The 21,597-nt window shown below is 38.7% G+C and overlaps 3 protein-coding genes and 1 pseudogene across 3 annotated transcripts; 1 reads left to right on the forward strand and 3 right to left on the reverse strand.

The window, feature by feature from the left end:
- Positions 1-5,194: 5,194 nt before the first annotated feature.
- Positions 5,195-9,259, reverse strand: LOC114539507 (uncharacterized protein K02A2.6-like). Its single transcript, XM_028560142.1, has one exon. The coding sequence runs from the start codon at positions 9,257-9,259 to the stop codon at positions 5,195-5,197; it is 4,065 nt and encodes a 1,354-aa protein (XP_028415943.1).
- A 1,616-nt stretch (positions 9,260-10,875) lies between these two features.
- LOC114539517 lies at positions 10,876-12,955 on the forward strand (annotated as a pseudogene).
- Positions 12,956-16,490: 3,535 nt separating this feature from the next.
- On the reverse strand, positions 16,491-16,955 carry LOC114539518. Its single transcript, XM_028560155.1, has one exon. The coding sequence runs from the start codon at positions 16,953-16,955 to the stop codon at positions 16,491-16,493; it is 465 nt and encodes a 154-aa protein (XP_028415956.1).
- A 1,228-nt stretch (positions 16,956-18,183) lies between these two features.
- On the reverse strand, positions 18,184-21,247 carry LOC114539519 (uncharacterized protein K02A2.6-like). Its single transcript, XM_028560156.1, has 2 exons — positions 21,230-21,247; positions 18,184-19,119 (listed from the first exon to the last, which is right to left on the reverse strand). Exons 1-2 carry the CDS (start codon positions 21,245-21,247, stop codon positions 18,184-18,186), a joined length of 954 nt encoding a protein of 317 aa, XP_028415957.1.
- Between the last annotated feature and the right edge of the window lie 350 nt (positions 21,248-21,597).

Consider the following 21,597-nt stretch of genomic DNA (forward strand, 5'->3'; position numbering starts at 1 on the left):
TTTTGCACTTATTTTTTTTAATTAAAATTTGGTGAAAAATATTTCAATTGTCCTACCTGTGCAATTATATCCATCTCCAGAATATCCAGAATCACATGTGCAAATATAAGATCCATCTGTGTTACTGCACGTAGCATTGGAATGACATGGGGATGTTACGCATTCGTCAACATCTAAAATGGCAGTTGTAGCAATTTTATTTTTTATTGTGTTTTACTCGAACTTTGTAAAAAACATTATCTCCGTTATATAACCTGTGCAGTTAAACCCGTCTCCTGTATATCCAGAAATACATCATTATGCAGATATAAGATGCATCTGTGTTAATGGACGTAGCATTAGAAAGACATGGGGGAGATGTTACGAATTCGTAAATATCTGTGATTGCTGTTGTAGCATTTTCATTTTTTTTGTGTTTTACTCAAGCATTTGTGAAAAACATTATTTCTGAAATAAACGTTGCAGCATTTTATTATTTTCCTTTACTCTTTTTCACTTAACATTTTGTAAAAAAAATTTATGTTGTCTTACCAGTGCAATTAAATCCATCTCCAGAATATCCAGAATCACATGTGCAAATATAAGATCCATCTGTGTTACTGCACGTAGCATTGGAATGACATGGGGATGTTACGCATTCGTCAACATCTAAAATGACAGTTGTAGCATATTTTTTTTTTATTGTGTTCTACTTTAACTTTGTGAAAAATATTATCTCCGTTGTATAACCTGTGCAGTTAAACCCGTCTCCTGCATATCCAGAATTACATGTGCAGATATGAGATGCATTTGACTTAATGGACGTAGCATTGGAAAGACATGGGGAGATGTCACGCATTCGTAAATATCTGAAATGCCTGTTGTAGCATTTTCATTTTTTTTTTGTGTTTTAATCAAACATTTGTGAAAAATATTATTTCTCAAATATCCGTTGTAGCATTTTATTATTTTCCACTTACTTTTTTTACTTAACATTTGGTGAAAAATATTTCAGTTTGTTGTCCTACCTGTGCAATTAAATCCATCTCCAGAATAGCCAGAATCACATGTGCAAATATAAGATCCATCTGCGTTACTGCACGTAGCATTGGAATGACATGGGGATGTTACGCATTCGTCAACATCTAAAATGGCAGTTGTAGCAATTTTAGTTTTTTTATTGTGTTTTACTCCAACTTTGTAAAAAACATTATCTCCGTTATATAACCTGTGCAGTTAAACCCGTCTCCTGTACATCCAGAATTACATGTGCAGATATGAGATGCATTTGTGTTAATGGACGTAGCATTAGAAAGACATGGGGGAGATGTTACGCATTCGTATATATCTGAAATGGCTGTTGTAGCATTTTCATTTTTTTTGTGTGTTTTACTAAAACATTTGTGAAAAACATTATTTCTCAAATAACCGTTGTAGCATTTTATTATTTTCCACTTACTTTTTCTACTTAACATTTGGTGAAAATTAATTCTGTTGTCCTACCTGTGCAATTAAATCCATCTCCAGAATAGCCAGAATCACATGTGCAAATATAAGATCCATCTGTGTTACTGCACGTAGCATTGGAATGACATGGGGATGTTACGCATTCGTCAACATCTAAAATGGCAGTTGTAGCAATTTTATTTTTTTTATTGTGTTTTACTCCAACTTTGTAAAAAACATTATCTCCGTTATATAACCTGTGCAGTTAAACCCGTCTCCTGTATATCCAGAATTACATGTGCAGATATGAGATGCATTTGTGTTAATGGACGTAGCATTAGAAAGACATGGGGGAGATGTTACGCATTCGTATATATCTGAAATGGCTGTTGTAGCATTTTCATTTTTTTTGTGTGTTTTACTAAAACATTTGTGAAAAACATTATTTCTCAAATAACCGTTGTAGCATTTTATTATTTTCCACTTACTTTTTCTACTTAACATTTGGTGAAAATTATTTCTGTTGTCCTACCTGTGCAATTAAATCCATCTCCAGAATAGCCAGAATCACATGTGCAAATATAAGATCCATCTGTGTTACTGCACGTAGCATTGGAATGACATGGGGATGTTACGCATTCGTCAACATCTAAAATGGCAGTTGTAGCAATTTTATTTTTTTAATGTGTTTTACTCGAACTTTGTAACCCGTCTCCTGTACATCCAGAATTACATGTGCAGATATCAGATGCATTTGTGTTAATGGAGGTAGCATTGGAAAGGCATGGGGGAGATATTACGCATTCGTAAAGATCTGAAATGGCTGTTGTAGCATTTTCATTTTTTTACTCAAACATTTCTGAAAAACATAATTTCTGAAATAACTGTTGTAGCATTTTATTATTTTCCATTTACTCTTTACTTAAAATTTGGTGAAAAATATTTCTGTTGTCCTACCTGTGCAATTAAATCCATCTCCAGAATATCCAGAATCACATGTGCAAATATAAGATCCATCTGTGTTATTGCACGTAGCATTGGAATGACATGGGGATGTTACGCATTCGTCAACATCTGAAATGGCTGTTGTAGCATTTTCATTTTTTTTGTGTTTTACTCAAACATTTGTGAAAAACAATATTTAATGAAAAAACTATTGTAGCATTTTATTATTTTCCTTTACTCTTTTTTACTTAACATTTTGTAAAAAAAATTTATGTTGTCTTACCAGTGCAATTAAATCCATCTCCAGAATATCCAGAATCACATGTGCAAATATAAGATCCATCTGTGTTACTGCACGTAGCATTGGAATGACATGGGGATGTTACGCATTCGTCATCATCTAAAATGGCAGTTGTAGCAATTTTATTTTTTTATTGTGTTTTACTCCAACTTTGTAACCCGTCTCCTGTATATCCAGAATTACATGTGCAGATATGAGACGCATTTGTGTTAATGGACGTAGCATTGGAAAGAAATGGGGGAGATGTTACGCATTCCTAAAAATCTGAAATAGCTGTTGTAGCATTTTCATTTTTTTTGTGTGTTTTGCTCAAAAATTTGTGAAAAACATTATTTCTCAAATAACCGTTGTAGCATTTTATCATTTTCCACTTACTCTTTTTTACTTAACATTTGGTGAAAAATATTTCTATCGTCCTACCTGTGCAGTTAAATCCATCTCCAGAATATCCAGAATCACATGTGCAAATATAAGATCCATCTGTGTTACTGCACGTAGCATTGGAATGACATGGGGATGTTACGCATTCGTCAACATCTAAAATGACAGTTGTAGCATATTTTTTTTTTATTGTGTTCTACTTTAACTTTGTGAAAAATATTATCTCCGTTGTATAACCTGTGCAGTTAAACCCGTCTCCTGCATATCCAGAATTACATGTGCAGATATGAGATGCATTTGACTTAATGGACGTAGCATTGGAAAGACATGGGAAGATGTCACGCATTCGTAAATATCTGAAATGCCTGTTGTAGCATTTTCATTTTTTTTTTGTGTTTTAATCAAACATTTGTGAAAAATATTATTTCTCAAATATCCGTTGTAGCATTTTATTATTTTCCACTTACTTTTTTTACTTAACATTTGGTGAAAAATATTTCAGTTTGTTGTCCTACCTGTGCAATTAAATCCATCTCCAGAATAGCCAGAATCACATGTGCAAATATAAGATCCATCTGCGTTACTGCACGTAGCATTGGAATGACATGGGGATGTTACGCATTCGTCAACATCTAAAATGGCAGTTGTAGCAATTTTATATTTTTTATTGTGTTTTACTCCAACTTTGTAAAAAACATTATCTCCGTTATATAACCTGTGCAGTTAAACCCGTCTCCTGTATATCCAGAATTACATGTGCAGATATGAGATGCATTTGTGTTAATGGACGTAGCATTAGAAAGACATGGGGGAGATGTTACGCATTCGTATATATCTGAAATGGCTGTTGTAGCATTTTCATTTTTTTTGTGTGTTTTACTAAAACATTTGTGAAAAACATTATTTCTCAAATAACCGTTGTAGCATTTTATTATTTTCCACTTACTTTTTCTACTTAACATTTGGTGAAAATTATTTCTGTTGTCCTACCTGTGCAATTAAATCCATCTCCAGAATAGCCAGAATCACATGTGCAAATATAAGATCCATCTGTGTTACTGCACGTAGCATTGGAATGACATGGGGATGTTACGCATTCGTCAACATCTAAAATGGCAGTTGTAGCAATTTTATTTTTTTAATGTGTTTTACTCGAACTTTGTAACCCGTCTCCTGTACATCCAGAATTACATGTGCAGATATCAGATGCATTTGTGTTAATGGAGGTAGCATTGGAAAGGCATGGGGGAGATATTACGCATTCGTAAAGATCTGAAATGGCTGTTGTAGCATTTTCATTTTTTTACTCAAACATTTCTGAAAAACATAATTTCTGAAATAACTGTTGTAGCATTTTATTATTTTCCATTTACTCTTTACTTAAAATTTGGTGAAAAATATTTCTGTTGTCCTACCTGTGCAATTAAATCCATCTCCAGAATATCCAGAATCACATGTGCAAATATAAGATCCATCTGTGTTATTGCACGTAGCATTGGAATGACATGGGGATGTTACGCATTCGTCAACATCTGAAATGGCAGTTGTAGCAATTTTTTTTTTATTGTGTTTTACTCGAACTTTGTAATAAACATTATCTCCGTTATATAACCTGTGCAGTTAAACCCGTCTCCTGTATATCCAGAATTACATGGGCAGATATGAGATGCATTTGTGTTAATGGACGTAGCATTGGAAAGACATGGGGGAGATGTTACGCATTCGTAATATCTGAAATGGCTGTTGTAGCATTTTCATTTTTTTGTTGTGAAAAACATTATTTTTCAAATAACAGTTGTAGCATTTTATTCTTTTCCATTTACTCTTTTTTACTTAACATTATTATGTTTACCAAAACTCGAGACGTTTTAAAATGAACTCACATTTATTTAACAAGTTCTGGCCTTTTATACAAAACACTATACGATATTTGCATAACATAAAACAATTAACATACACCTAATAACATAAAATTAACATAAACATAACATTTCCTCCGCCACAAAACTGAGAGTTCAATGTTAATGGTCAGTACTCTTAGTAATTATATCTATGTAACTATAATAAATCTACTTATTCTATTTCTATTTTTTTTTAATTCTTTTACCGATAAATAGAGGCATTTCAAAGTCTATTAAGAGATTATACTTCTTCGATTAAACGTTTTGGATTCGTGCGAATACGAATTGGATACCTGCGAGTACTTGAAAGTTTTTCCCCACCGTTTATAATACCAGTAATAGGTTCTTCTGTATTCGTTGATGTTGGTAGTGGAACTGGAGATAGTGAGTCTGTTTTCGGGATTAAGGTGGTAGTGGAACTCGCCTCAATGGTTTGTCCTGGGTTGCCATTACTTGCCACACTGACTTCCGGCGTTGAAGATAAAGCAGTTGGTGGTGACATAACATCAGCTGCAGTTGATCCGGCGAGACTTCGTAATTGATCCACATGTCGTTTCCAAAACAGATCACCAACCTGAACTCTATAAGTAATTGGACTTAACTTCATTTGAACTACTCCTTTTATCCATGGATCCTTTCGTGGTCGATAGTCTTTCACCATTACTGGATCTCCAATTTCCAAGTTACGCGGTGGAGTTTGTGGTAAATCTTTGGATTTTCGCTCCATCTTAGCAGACAAACTAGGATGCAAAATGTCCAATCTGGTTCGGAGTCTTCGACCCATCAGGATTTCAGCTGGCGTGCAACCCGTAGCAGTGTGTGGAGTCGTGCGATATCCCAACAGAAAACGTGCCAATTTCTCCCCAGCAGATCCCTCTTCCTTCTTACGAATCTTCATGGCGTCTTTAAACGTTCTGACTGCTCTTTCTGCCTCACCATTTGAAGCTGGATGATACGGCGATGATAAACGACGTTGTCGAATTCCATTCAACTTTAAGAACTCTTTCATTTCTTCCGCCACAAATTGAGGACCATTATCTGACACGATCTCTTCGGGTAGACCATGAACTGAAAACAGGAAACGTAACGCTCGAACCGTGGCAGCAGCGGTAGTTGATGACATTGATAGGACTTCAATCCATTTAGACTTGGCATCTACCACCACCAAATACATCACACCATCCAGTGGACCCGCAAAGTCTATATGAATTCTTTGCCATGGACGCACTGGCCAAATCCAAGGATTACTCACTTTCAAGGGGGACTTACAACGGTTAGCTTGACAACTGGTGCAATCTCTGACAGTCTGTTCAATGTCTTGATCCAATGTTGACCACCACACATGTAAACGTGCCAAAGATTTCATTCGCACCATTCCTGGATGATTCATATGTAACTCCATCAACACTTGCTCTTGATATCTAGTTGGAATCACCACTCTGGTTCCTCTAAGAAGACAGCCTTCTTCTACAGTAAATTCGTCTTGCTTGGTGAAGTAAAATCGAAGTTCCTCATGCAAACTACCTTCCTCTGGCCAACCATGCAACAAGAAATAAACCACGCGAGACAAAACAGGATCTTTTTGCGTAGCTTCTCGGATCATACAAACCGAAATCGGTGCCCGTTCCAGTTGAACTCGATTTACTTCTTCAGCTTCTGAAGTCCACCCATCTGGCTCTTCCACAACTTTCCTCGGCAACCGGGACAACGCATCAGCATTAGCATTATTCTTGGAAGTTCGATATTCGATATCATATTGATACGCCCCAAGTTGAATCGCCCATCTCTGCAGACGTGATACTGCTAACACAGGAACACCACGTTTAGGTCCCAGAATCAACGTGAGAGGCTTGTGATCAGTTATTAACGAAAAACGCCGTCCATATAGGTACTGGTGAAACTTCTTCAATCCAAAAATTATTGCCAAGGCCTCTTTTTCGATCATGGAATAATTTTGTTCACTAGCGGAGAGTGTTCGAGACGCATAAGCTATTGGTTGTTCTTCTCCATCATCAGATACATGCGATAGTACAGCTCCTATTCCACAGGACGATGCATCAGCAGCTAGTCTCACGGATTTCTTGGGGTCGTAATGCGTTAACAATGGTGACTTCTCCAAAGCTGACTTTAAAGTTTCAAATGCCTTCTGACAGTCGTCGGACCAGTTCCAAGGAACATCTTGGGATAGCAACCGATTAAGAGGATTTACCAAAGTTGCCATATCCGGAATGAACTTGCGATAATAGTTCACTAAACCTAAGAATGACTTTAAATCTGTTGGATTTTCTGGAATTGGAACTTCCCGAATGGCTTGAACTTTACGAGGCGAAGGATGGATTCCTTGTCGATCCACCACAAATGCAAAATACTCCACTGAGGGTTGCAGGAACACACACTTCGATTTCTTCAGCTGAATTCCCATACTCTGAAGACGATTAAGAGTGCTGTCGAGATTTCGCAAATGTTCCTCATCATTCTTGCCCGTAATGATCAAATCATCAAGAATACCTCCAACTCCTTGTAGACCATTCAACACCACGTCCATAGTCTTTTGGAAAATGGCTGGGCTTGAGGCTACTCCAAAAGGCAATCTCGTGTACCGATATAGCCCCAAATGAGTGTTAATCGTAACATATGGCTTTGACTCGTCATCCAAAAGAACTTGTTGATACGCAGATGATAGATCAATCTTCGAGAATTTCTCGCCCCCGTTTAGTTTTGTAAATAATTCCTCAGCAGTAGGCATTGGATATTCTTGCACATCAAGACATGGATTAATGCTGACTTTATAATCCCCACATATCCGTACACTTCCATCTGGTTTCAATACAGGCACGATTGGAGTTGCCCACTCGGAGAACTCGACCTTTTCCAACACCCCGAGTTCCTCCAACCGGTTTAGTTCCTCGCCGATTTTGTCTTTCAGAGCAAATGGAACAGGTCTGGGTTTGAAAAATTTGGGCGTCGCGTTTGGCTTCATCTTCAAATGTGCCTTCACTCCTTTGACCGTACCCAACGAATCATCAAATAACGAGGAATACTGACTAGTTAGTTGCTCCACATTGTTGACCCGCTTAATTGAAACTTTCTTTATTTGACTCCAATTCAGCTTTAACACCGACAACCAGTTGCGACCTAATAGAACAGGGCCTTCATTATTAGTCACTATAACAGGTAGATGAGCCTTTTGGTTCCCATACACCACGCCCACATCAATTTCACCCAACACCGGAATTTCGTGTCCGGAATAACTTCGCAATTTAACGTTGGACTTTCGTACTGGTTTTGTTGACGACAATTTCCTCCAGACGCTTTCTGGCATAATTGACACCGCAGCTCCCGTATCCACTTCCATCGTTACTGGTTTTCCTTCAATCGATACGAGTACTTTCAGCTCTGTATGTTTTCTCCCCGAATCAGTCAACATAAACACCGGCCATGTTGTATCCATAACCTCTTCTTGGCTTTCCCGGTCACTTTCAACGTCGCTATCTGTCTTTACGTTATGGATTCCGCTCGGTTTCTTTTTTTTCCTCTTTTCATCCTTCCCTTTCGACTTTCCAGATCTTGTTTTCTTCCAGTTATTGTTGCCAGATCTCTCGGGACATTTCTTAATTATATGTCCATAATTTTGACAACCATGACATTTCGACTTTCGAAAGAAGCACTTGTCCGGAACGTGATTCTTCTTGCCACAACGAAAACACTCGGGTAATACGGTCTCTAGTCGGTGCAACGATTCTCCATGCAAGGCTGAAGTTTCTCTGTCCGTTAGTTCCGCTGCGCAAGCTTTTTCCACGGCTAACTTTAAAGTCAATTCCGCTTCACCTAGTAGCTTGCGTTGAATCACCCGGTTTCGTAATCCACACACAAATCGGTCTCGAATCGCTTCGTCTCGATAGCCACCAAATTCACAAGTTTCAGCTAGTCTCTGTAATTTAGCGAGATAATCCCTTATCGATTCAGACTGTTCTTGTTCAGCCTTGTGGAACTTGTATCGCTCGGCAATAACGATCGGTTTTGGCTCCAAATGTTGAGTCAACGTCTCTACAATTTCTTGATACGTTAGTTCTTTCGGTCTTCTCGGTGCTGTAATAGATCTGAGCAAAGCATACATCTTACTACCCATTAAGGTAAGTATGCTCGATGCTTGTTTCTCCGTAGGTACATTGTTCACTTCGAAAAATATTTCAAGCCGTTCGACGTATTGCTTCCAGTCATTATTCGACGAATATTCTTCTATATGTCCCATGAACGACAGATTAAAACCAACATTTGGCTGGGCAGCTTGCCCTTCTTCGTCCATCGTAATCCACAAAATCCTCGTCGCCAATTATTATGTTTACCAAAACTCGAGACGTTTTAAAATGAACTCACATTTATTTAACAAGTTCTGGCCTTTTATACAAAACACTATACGATATTTGCATAACATAAAACAATTAACATACACCTAATAACATAAAATTAACATAAACATAACATGGGGGAGATGTTACGCATTCGTAATATCTGAAATGGCTGTTGTAGCATTTTCATTTTTTTGTTGTGTTTTACTCAAACATTTGTGAAAAACATTATTTTTCAAATAACAGTTGTAGCATTTTATTCTTTTCCATTTACTCTTTTTTACTTAACATTTTGTAAAAAATATTTCAGTTGTCTTACCTGTGCAATTAAGTCCATCTCCAGAATAGCCAGAATTACATGTGCAAATATAAGATCCATCTGTGTTATTGCACGTAGCATTGGAATGACATGGGGATATTACGCATTCGTCAACATCTGAAATGGCTGTAGTAGCATTTTCATTTTTTTGTGTTTTACTCAAACATTTGTGAAAAACAATAATTTCTGAAAAAACTGTTGTAGCATTTTATTATTTTCCTTTACTCTTTTTTACTTAACATATTGTAAAAAAAATTTATGTTGTCTTACCAGTGCAATTAAATCCATCTCCAGAATATCCAGAATCACATGTGCAAATATAAGATCCATCTGTGTTACTGCACGTAGCATTGGAATGACATGGGGATGTTACGCATTCGTCATCATCTAAAATGGCAGTTGTAGCAATTTTATTTTTTTATTGTGTTTTACTCGAACTTTGTAACCCGTCTCCTGTATATCCAGAATTACATGTGCAGATATGAGACGCATTTGTGTTAATGGACGTAGCATTGGAAAGAAATGGGGGAGATGTTACGCATTCCTAAAAATCTGAAATAGCTGTTGTAGCATTTTCATTTTTTTTGTGTTTTTTACTCAAAAATTTGTGAAAAACATTATTTCTCAAATAACCGTTGCAGCTTTTCTATGGGAACATCGGGAATTTTTCAATCCCGCCCGTGTTCTGTTATCCACGGACGGCGTTCATTGTAACACACAAGGGCAATATTGTTTGTATAGGAGCTATCGCGGGGCTATTTTGAAAGCTCTTGCACTGTTGTAGTTCATTTATCGTGTATATATTATGCATATATTATATTATGTTTTTCTGTATATCTCTTACTACGCATACTCCGCATTTTTATTTGTCGTTTATCATACGTTTGATTTACTCAATATGGGCTAGAGCAACATGACTGTTTACAGATGCCCACGTTGAGATTTCAACATTGGGTTTTTTGCTGCGCAGGACGAGTTCATGATTTTACTTGTTATATATGCGTTGTGTGGTTTGTGATGTTTGTCGTGCTGATGTAGTTTTATGCATATATCGCTCGTTCGTTCTGTGTAGGAAAAAATGCATGTCTTAGTGGGTAGGGCGTTTTACGTTTCCGGATGCCCACAGTTGAAGTCAATATATTGTGGGTTGGTGCGGCATGTTGTTTTCAGATTGCCCGATAATTTTCAGTATTTGCAGCATCACGGGATAATCAAATGCGGCTAACCTCGTTGTATGCCATGATTATTCCGCTGCCTTTTCCATTCTTCCTGTCTTTTTTAATATTTTTCAATTGTATTGTGCGTGGCGTGTCTCTGGTATATAGTATTTTACGTATCACCACAGACATTCGTTTCGCTCTTGCTCTGCTCTTTGTTTATTCCTTAGTTCTTGCTATACGGAATTATGCCTGCTACCACTACCAGAGCGAGTAAACGAGTGAAGAGGCGAACGCAACCAACCCGACCCGGCCGACCGCGACGATCGTCCCGCTCCGGTCCACTCACGGCTCCCAGTACATCGGTGAATACCTTGCCGCAGCCATTGTCCGCGCCAACTACTGCACCAACAACAGACAACACCTCTGCGGGGTCTACCAACCATTTTACCCTCTCAGAAGCTACTCTTGCCCGAATAATTTCGGAAACAACGCAGGCGGTCATGGCCAACCTCCAGTCACACACCATCCCATCTACACCGCCCGAGTTCTCGACGGAGACGCGTGAATTGCCAGTGGTTGCTTCGGGTGTGTTGGGTACGGCAGACGCCACGATGCAGGGGCCGGTGGCGTCTGCTTTACTCAATATATCAGGTGAGCCTAATTTAGTGCCGGTATCGCGGTCCCCAACGCCAAGCTCCAAATTTAATTCCATCAGTTTGCCTATCGGAGCAAACGTTAGTGCCAAATTGAAGTCGAAAATTTGGGCCAATGAATTTTTAGATTTCAGCCTATTGCTTGGTTCTGGGGCTTGTGATACTCGTTATCAGCTGTCGGTGGGGCCTCAAGAAGGCTCCAATGTTCCGCTTTTATCTTTGGAACCAACACAACAGAGTGAAGTCCATCCCTAATATCGAGGCATGGACTTCAAGCGTTTCAAATTTTTGTCGGGGTGTACACAACTAAATTCCCCATGGAGGCCCCCGCTTTGATGAAATACGGCGAAGTTGTTCGCGATTTGGCTGCTCGCGGGGGTGACTGGCGTTTTTACGACGCTCAATTTCGTCTTTTGCGTCAAACTAACCCAGCCGATGCACCGTGGAGCGACACTCACTGGGAACTGTGGATAAGGGCGCAAAATTTCAATCATTCACGCTTCACTAAAACCCAGCTACCTACGCGTAATCATGGGTCTAATTCGCCAGCGTCAGTTCCTGCCCTATTTGTTCCCAGGGGATTTTGTCGCAAGTTCCATCGGGGCGGCGATTGTCCGGGCTGTAATTTTAAACATCAATGCTTTAAATGTGGTGTAGTCCACTCCGCACTCCGATGTAATTTTCGTCCCTCACGCTCAAATTCGCAGTCAACCCCTGCAGCATCCAAGTCCCGTCCTGCCAACACCAGTACAAATTAATAAACTCTCCCCTCTACTATGTGGATATGATGTGCGATTGACATCTATGTTATATAATGGTTTTCAATTTGGTTTTCCCCTTCATTTTGAAGGCATTCGTATATCGTTTTTTGCAACAAATCTTGTTTCGGCCCTGCAGAACCCGGAAATCGTTAGTGCTAAACTTTCGAAAGAATTAGCGGCGAATCGCATTGCTGGGCCCTTTGACAATCCCCCTTTTCCCAATTTTCGAGTCTCTCCGCTAGGCGTTGTTCCTAAGAAAACTCCAGGGGAGTACCGTTTGATTCACCATTTGTCATTTCCGAACGGTGCTTCTGTTAACGATGGGATTGCTCCCGAGCATACCTCTGTGAACTATGCTCGTGTCGATGATGCAGTTTCTATGATCAAGCAGCTTGGGCGCGGTTGTTTTCTTGCGAAGACAGATATCAAAAGCGCATTTCGTATTATTCCCATACGCCCTGCCGATTACGATCTCTTGGGTATTTTTTGGCAAGGCAAATATTATTATGATCGAGTTATGCCTATGGGGTGTGCGTCGTCATGTCGCACTTTCGAGATGTTTAGCACTGCTATCGAATGGGTTGCTAAGACACACTTGTCAATCGCGCATCTAATCCACATTCTCGATGATTATCTAATGGCCGCACCTACTTATCACCAATGTCGCATTGACCTTGTTCGCTTTTTGTCTCTCTGTGAACACGTAGGCGTGCCAATCGCTCCAGAAAAAACAATCGGCCCACACAACGTTCTTTCCTTTGCCGGCATTGAATTAGATACTTTGCGCATGGAAGCCCGCTTACCTTTGGATAAAACTGACAAATGCAAGCAATATTGATATCGGCCTTTCTTTGTCGCAAAAAGGTCACATTACGCGAGATACAATCTTTAACCGGTTTGCTCAATTTTGCTTGTTCAGTCGTTGTCCCTAAGCGGGCCTTTCTCCGACGTCTTATTGATTTAACTAAGGGCGTACGGTGTGCTCATCATTTCATTCGCCTAACTAAATCGGTAAAGGCTGATCTCGAAATTTGGCAGTCGTTTTTAGCCAATTTTAATGGCCGATTATTATTTTTTTATTTTTATTATTATTTAAAAATATTTTAGAACGGTAGCTCTTCAGGGCTCTTACGCACCTGATTTTCAAGAGGCCGTTCGTTTACAAGTTAAAAACACACTATACTATACAAATATATACAAATAAATTACCAGTTACTTAAGTAAGTACAATAGGCGTCGGAAATGTTTATCATTCTAGAGAATAGTGACCGAGAATTGATCTAAACTTCTGGCTACTCAAGCCTGGGTCTTTAGCCTCTGGGGGTAAATTATTCCAGGCCGAAGCAGCTGCATAGCTTATGCTTTTTTTCATGAAATTTGTATTAGGTTTGTCAAGGCTGAAATCTCGGTTGTTGCTACGGAGGTTATACCTTGAGTTTGTTTTAATATCAAACATATTCGTTGTGGTACTTGGCATTTTGTCATTCCTAATCTTGTGCGTAAAAATTAATTTCTTTCGTTTAAAGCGTTCTTTCAGGGGTTGCCAGTGAAGTTCTTTTAAAACATCTCGTGATCTCGTTTCGTATGTTTTACTAGTGATTACGCGTGCTGCTCTGTTTTGCAATTTTTGTAATTTATCAATTAAATAATCACTGCAATTGTCCCATACAAGGCTACAATAGTCGAAATGTGGTAGAATAATGGCATTGTAGACTTTTTAATGTTGTTTTTGGAACTAATTTTCTCATTCTCCGCAACGTGCCAATACCTTTTGAAATTTTTGTTTGAATGTTTTCGATTTGCCTTTCCCAAGTAAGGTGTTCGTCTATAACAACACCAGAGTTTTAGAAAAACTTACTCGTTTGATTTTTGTTTCACCTACGTGGATTTCCGGTTCATTTGACATATTAGAGAGCTTTTGTCTAGATCCAATTACCATGTATTCGGTCTTCTCCTTATCAGAGTGAGTTTGTTAGTCAATAGCCACTGGTGTATGTTCTCTAGGTCGTGATTTAGGGAATCCTGAATTTCCATTGCCGATTTGCCTTGTGTTGAAATGTTTGTATCATCAGCAAACATGCTAACAGTCGATGTTGACAAGCAATTTGGAAGATCGTTTATGTACAATAGAAATAGTAATGGTCCGAGGTTTGAACCCTGCGGTACACCACATTTAACGATTCTTTTGTCAGATAATATTTGATTAACTTTACAAATTTGAGTCCTATTAGAGAGATAAGACTGGAACCATTTAAATGATTTTTCTCTTATTCCATAGTGGAAGAGTTTCCTTAGCAAAATACTATGGTCAACACAGTCAAATGCCTTTTTTAGGTCAAGGAAGATAACACCGTTCAAACTTCCCTTATCCATGTTGACAAACCATTGATTTGTTATATTAAGGAGAGAGGTCTGAGTGCAGTGTGATTTTCTAAAACCAGATTGTTGTTGTACTAGTATATCATTCTTTTCTAGATAAGTTTCCAGCTGTTGAGTGATAAGTTTTTCGAATATTTTTGCAACGTTAGATAAAATTGAAATTGGTCTGTAGTTACTGCAATCGGTCTTGCATCCCGATTTATGTATTGGTGTGATTATTGCCGTTTTAAAATCATTTGGAAATATGCCTGTATTTATAGACGTGTTGAATATTAGTGTGAGTGAATGTGCTATTATATCAGCTGAGTCTTTTAAAAGTTTGTTAGATATTCTATCATATCCTGATGATTTAGAAACATCGATAGATGATAGGATTTTGTGAACGTCTATTACAGTAACATTTTTTATCTGGAATTGCGAGTTACAGTTGGAGAGGTATGACTCAGGCAATTTTGAAGCTTGTTCCAGATTATTAGCTAAGTTGGTTCCAATTTCGTTGAAATAAGTATTGAAGGTGTTTGATATGGATGGAGCATCTGTAAAACTTTGGTTTTCGTGCTTAACTTCAGAAATAATGGTCGTTTTTGTATTTTTATTAGTAAGTTTATTGATTGTTTTCCACATCTGTTTTGGTTGGTTTTCGCAGTTGTTTAGGGTGTTTGTAAAATAGTTGGTTTTAGTTCTCTTTATCAAAATGTTAAGCTCATTTCGTGCTTTTCTAAAAGCATCATGGATTTGTTTTGATCCAGTTTTCACTGATTTTCTTTTCAAAAAGTCCCTACGATGCATCAAGTTTTTAATCTCCCTGGTAATCCATGGGGCATGTTCACTTCTTACTTTCCTAGTGATCGGTGGTGCATGCCTGTCAGCTACTGTAACATATATATCTTTCCATTCATCCCACATTTCATCCGGGTTATTCGTTACTGAGATTGTTTGCAAATGAATTGCTAATTCTTGTTTGAATTCGTCAACGTTGTAGTTTTTAAATTGCCTTGTTTTAATTATTTTTGGCGCTTTTCGTTGTATTGAGATTTTTCTTTGAATAAATATGAGACTATGGTCGCTAATCCCTATGTGGTCTACACCAGTATTCATGATTATTTCTGGTTTGTTTGTAAAAGCTAGGTCAATTTGTGTTTTAGATGTCTCAGTTACTCGTGTAGGTTCGTTAATTAATTGTTCAAATTGTAGAGTTTTTGTGAGTTCGGCAAGTTTCTTTGTCTGGGAACTGGCATTGTTGTTTACAATTTGAGACCAGTCACAGTTGAAATCTCCAATTAATATTACTTCTTTGTTTTCATTGTCCATTTTCTTAACGAGGTCTTCATATATATTAAAGATTTCTATCATAGAGTCAGGTGGTCTATACCAACAATTTATCAAAAAGGGTTTCGATTTAGGTTTAGAGATCTCAATTGTGATCGTTTCAAGTTCGTTAGACATCAGCTCTTTTCTTATGCTATAATTTATATGAGTTCTTAAGTAAATAGCAACTCCCCCCCCATTTCGGTTCCTGTCTTTACGTACAATTTCGTACCCATTATTCCGACTTCATGATTCGGAACCGTAGCATCAAGCCGAGTTTCGTTAATACAAATGACATCAAATTGTTGGTTTAAAAGATAAAGACGAAGTTGGTCTAGGTTTTTCACTAGACTTCTGATATTCAGAAGGGCAATAGTAAATCCTTTTAATTTAAATGGTTTAAGCTTATTAGCATTCGAATTTGGTTCGCAGTTGTGGACTTCAGTTTTACTATTCTCGATCACTTCCCTCCTTAAATTATGTTGATAGTTGCATTTGGAATCATTTTTGGTGTAGTGATTAAGCTCAGGGCGCGTATTATTAACTATAGTATTACGATTAGTTAAAGAAATATAATCTGCTGTATAATTCCTTTTGTTGTGAAATAGTCAAGTTTTAAAAAAATTGATATAGTTTTTTGCCAGTAAGGCTGTACCTTGCCTATTTAGGTGTAAACCTGATCCATTAAGATGTCTAGTGTTTATATTGCTGTGATCAATAAAGTACCAATTTGATTCTTCGCAAAGATTCGATAACAATTTATTAGTTTCATGAATCTTAGTGTTTAACATCGGATCTTGTCGTTTTACAATTTCTGAGATAGCTATTTCGCAAGTAGGATTCCGTTTTACTATACCTTGACATAACGCCTTCGCTTCGGCTGCTAGCTCCTCTGGTTTCTTGTTCTGTATGTCGTTTGTACCAACATGTAAGATAATCGTATTGGGCTTTGTACGTAGCGTTGGTTGTACGTAATGCTCCATGTCCGCTATTTTGGCCCCTGGGAAGGTTTTAACTTGGATTTTTTTCCCAGCAGAACGCGAGAGTTTGGCTGGCTGCAGCATCTTTACCATAGAGTCTCCAAGGATAATGATTGGACTTTTTATTGACTTTGTGTTTGTTGCTTGTGTTTGAGGTTGAGTGTTGATGCCTGCCTGATTCCTATCAGTTATATCCGATTTACCATTTGAATTAATGCCTGGTTGCTCATCGTCGTCAATATTAAGAGCCTCATAGCGATTACTGAGTTGAATGTTTGCTCTCCGGTCTCGGTTCTACGGCCTTGTCCTTGTTTTCGCGTCGAATTTAGTTTTGTTTTGTTCTGTGCTTGAGACGGTTGTTGCTCAATATTAGTATCGGTATAGGGAGCTGCTTGAAGAAGTCTTATTGATGTAATTAGGCTAAGCCTTTCATTGTCAAGGTCCTTGATTTTTGTGTTCATATCCGAAGCTATAAGTGTTAAATTTTCAATCTTGTTCCGAAGAGTTTGGTTCTCGTCCTTTAACTCTTGATTTTCTCGTCTTAGCTCGTTTATTAACATGTGTTTGTCATCAACTTTTGTTCCAAGCACCTCTTGTTTCAGATCATTAACTTTCCTGTTTAATGTAGTGTTCAAATCATTGATTTTATTCTCCAAATAGTTAAAAACATCTTTAAATGCTTCGTCAACAAGTGGGAGGTTAGGGTCGTATGACTCGTTGCTAATTTCCGATTCATTAGTATTCAGGGTCGAAGCAACATAACCTTCGTCCTCGTGGCGACCTTGGTTCGATTTGTTTAGATTTAGTAGACTTTCGGATGCAACTAGGGCAGCTGATTTCATTTTATCCGTGACTTCATCTCTCTTTTTTCCATTTACGGTGACTGTTAGTGAATCGGGATACCACTGCAAGTCAATATCTTCGGATTTAAACTGCTTTGTAGTTCCTCTCGGACAACCCCAATCTCCGTCGGTCAAATTAAGTACTTCTTCTACAAATATCTGCAAATCTTCGTACGATCTTGTCCAGGTTAACTTGCCTTTCTTATTGAGTGCTACGCCATGCAAACAGCTAACTTTTGCTGAGGAATTATTACTCATTATCAAATTTGATTATAGCTTTTGAACGGAGCTCCCAACTCAAGGGTTGTACAAAGGTACCACGTAATTTTTCGGTAATAATTATACCTAACTAATTATTCCAAAGTCTCAACATCTCCCTCATTCAAGAAGATTTAATAAATGTCAGAAGAAATTATAAAGTTTTAAATGTTTTTTTTCTCAATGTTTTCTCACAGTTATACTAAATATGTTCTGGATACTCAATCTGGATTCACTCCGTAACGCTGTGGCTTACGCACTCTGCGTCCATATCTCGTGATCTGGATTCCTTCTGTATTTGCGTGCTTCTCTTCTTCAACTGGTAAATGTTCTGTCTGCAGTGGTACGTGTTCTGTCTGTGGGGTATCCTCTTCTGAGTCCTCATTGAATGAGTCACACTGCCTTTCATTAGTCTTTAAAAGGTGTCGTCGATTTCGTCTGAATATTTGACCATCTTGAGTCTGTACCAGATACGATTGTGGTGCCGTATCATGTTGCTCAATGACAGTCACTTGTACCCACTTTCCTTTCCTTTGCATTCTTGCAGCCTCTCCTTTACGAAGGGGCGGTAGAACTCTTGACCCAATGTCATAGTATTTCTTTTGGATTTGCTGACTTGATCGCAATTTTTCCACAACATTTTGTTGGATTTGTGGCTGTAACAATGGTGTAATGGTCGGAAGACGACTCTTCAATCTGCGACTCATAAGCAGTTGTTCTGGCGATTTATTAACGCTATCCAAAGGACTATTACGGTATTCCAGTATTGATAAATAGGGATCTTGGCCACTTTCATCAGCTTTCTTTAGTAATTTTTTTACTGTTTGGACTGTTCTTTCAACCTGTCCATTGGACTGAGGATACCCAGGGCTCGAAGTGATGTGAAGAAACTCCCAAACTTCGGAAAAGTTCTTGAATTCAACACTTGCGAACTGTGGTCCATTATCGCTGACGACCTCATCCGGTATTCCATGACGGGCAAAAATTGACTTTAATGCAGTGATGGTTGCTGAACTCTTTAAACTCGGAAGCTTAGCTACTTCTGGAAATTTAGAATAGTAGTCGACACACTGAAGATAGTTAGTGTTCTTGAACTCGAATAAATCAACTCCTATCTTTGCCCATGGCCGGTCTGGTATCTCATGAGGAGTCAAGGGCTGTTTGATGTTACTGCCGATCGTTTTTTCTCAATGACATGTGGCATGACTCTGCTAGCCTTAACCTGTACACTGATTCTGCGGCTAGCTTCGGCTATGGCGCGCTTTTTGGTTTTGAGTGGTGTTACGGTGCCTGGCCCGACAATTGGAAAACTTTTAACATAACGATTTTGGAATTCTACCCAATCGTATTAAGCGTTCTTCTGTGGGGAGACCAGATGCGTAACCAGCGTATAACTTTTTTCACCGATAATGCGGCATTGGTTAATATTATAAATAAGGCTACTTCTCGTGATGTGACTGTTATGGTGTTTGTTCGACGCCTGGTGCTGGCTTGTTTGCAATTTAATATTCTCTTTCGCGCTCGCCATGTAGCGGGGGTTACAAATGTTTTGGCTGACTCCTTATCTCGCTTGCAGGTTTCGAAGTTCAAACGGCTAGCTCCGGTGGGCGTTCGGCCAACACCGACAGTCATACCGCCTCACCTTCTCCCACACAATTGGCCGCTATTACCTCGCGGTTAATTCAATCTAGTTTGCAGCCTTCGTCAATCCCTACCTATCGCAGGGCATGGAAACTCTACAATCAGTTTTCTTCTGCAGTTTTTCAATCTGCTTCAGTCAAACTGCCCATATCGCCTTCAGACTTGGGTTTATTTATCGCATTCATGTTTTAGCGCAATTATGCAGCCTCGACCGCGAATACATATGTTTCTGCATTAGGTTATTGTCACCGTTTAACGGGCGTGCATGACCCTACAAAGGTATTTTGGGTTCTCGAAATGTTGAAAGGATATGGTAAGCTTGGCTCCGGTGTTGATGCACGCCTTCCAATCACTATTTCTATCCTCCGCACAATTTTACAACAGACTTCTCTCGTTGCATCTAGTGAATATCGCGCACTTTTATTTAGGGCAATGTGTAGAATTGTGTACGACAGCCTTTTTTGCCTTTTTGCGGGTTGGTGAAATAACGACTTGCCCACGGTCTCCCGGCGTGCTTCAATTATCTCAAGTGGTTCAGCTTGTTGATAATTTGGGCAATATTTCCGGTTTGAAAATCAATTTTGCGAACTTTAAACATTCCTACAATCAACCTCGTGTTTCTCTTACACTTCACCACCGTTCCGATATTTGCCCTGTGCAGACATTACTCGACTATTTTGCGCGTCGCGGTTTATCCGATGGCCCACTTTTTCGCACTCTCGATGGGCGCGCAGTAACACGCAGACTATTTACTGAGCATTTGGCTTTGATTTTTCGTGCATGTGGTCTTGACCCTACTAAGTATAAGGGGCACAGTTTTCGAATTGGTGCAGCTACTTTCGCTGCGGAATGCGGTTTTTCTGACGCTCAAATCAGAGTAATGGGTAGGTGGAAATCCAACGCATTCCGCAAGTACATTCGTAGTCCAAACTTATCTTCGCGACCTATTTCGCATCATATGTCGACATGAGTCATTTATTGCCGTGCCTGGTGGGGGTTGACCTTGGCTGCACACTTCTTAGTTCGTACTTATTTCGTTATATCCCATATTCGTTGCAACTACGATAACTACGATGAGACTCATTGGTAATCGGGCGCAATGCTGATACAGGGGTAAAGCTAGCGCTCCTCTACCTCATATCACTATTTTCATATTGGCGACTCAGGTTGCAGATACTCGGCCTGTCAATGCAGGGGCACGACTGGTTGGAGATCTGTACCTTTTCCTTGCTGCGATTCTTATATGTGGGTTTCTTATATGCATGTTTTATATATTATTTGTTTTGCTGATTTTACAAGTCTGTCTGTGGATACCTTGTCATGACGGGATGGGGTTTGTCTCCTTTACCCAAGGAGCCTTGTCGCGTTTAAATTAGCCCCACCTTTTCTGTGCAAATTGTTTAGTAATTGAATTTATTGTTTGTTGATTAATAATTAATTTGTTGTTAAGTAAAAATTAATAAATCGGCATGTGCGTTAGACAATTACGCACATTGCCAAAATTATTCCAACTCTGTGTCTGAGTTGTTTTTGTACGAGATCTAGAACACAGAAAACAGAGCTCGTCATGACAAGGTATCTTTTAGATATGAAGGGAAGCGATAAAAACTATTTCTTCTGTCTTACCTGTGCAAGTAAATCCATCTCCAGAATATCCAGAATCACATGTGCAAATATAAGATCCATCTGTGTTATTGCACGTAGCATTAGAATGACATGGGGATGTTACGCATTCGTCAATATCTAAAATATCAGTTGAAGCAAATTTTTGTTGTATGTTTTACTCGAACTTTGTGAAAAACATTATCTCCGTTGTATAACCTGTGCAATTAAAACCCGTCTCCTGTATATCCAGAATTACATGTGCAAATATAAGATCCCTAAGTGTTATTGCACGTAGCATTGGATTAATTGACTTGGGGAGATCTTTTGCATTCGTCAACATGTGAAACGAATGCCGTAAAATTTTTGTTTTTCACTCCTATATTTTTTAC

This window comes from Dendronephthya gigantea, unplaced genomic scaffold, assembly GCF_004324835.1.
Source record: "Dendronephthya gigantea isolate DGI-Jeju-01 unplaced genomic scaffold, DenGig_1.0 000204F, whole genome shotgun sequence".
Lineage (NCBI taxonomy): Eukaryota > Metazoa > Cnidaria > Anthozoa > Malacalcyonacea > Nephtheidae > Dendronephthya > Dendronephthya gigantea.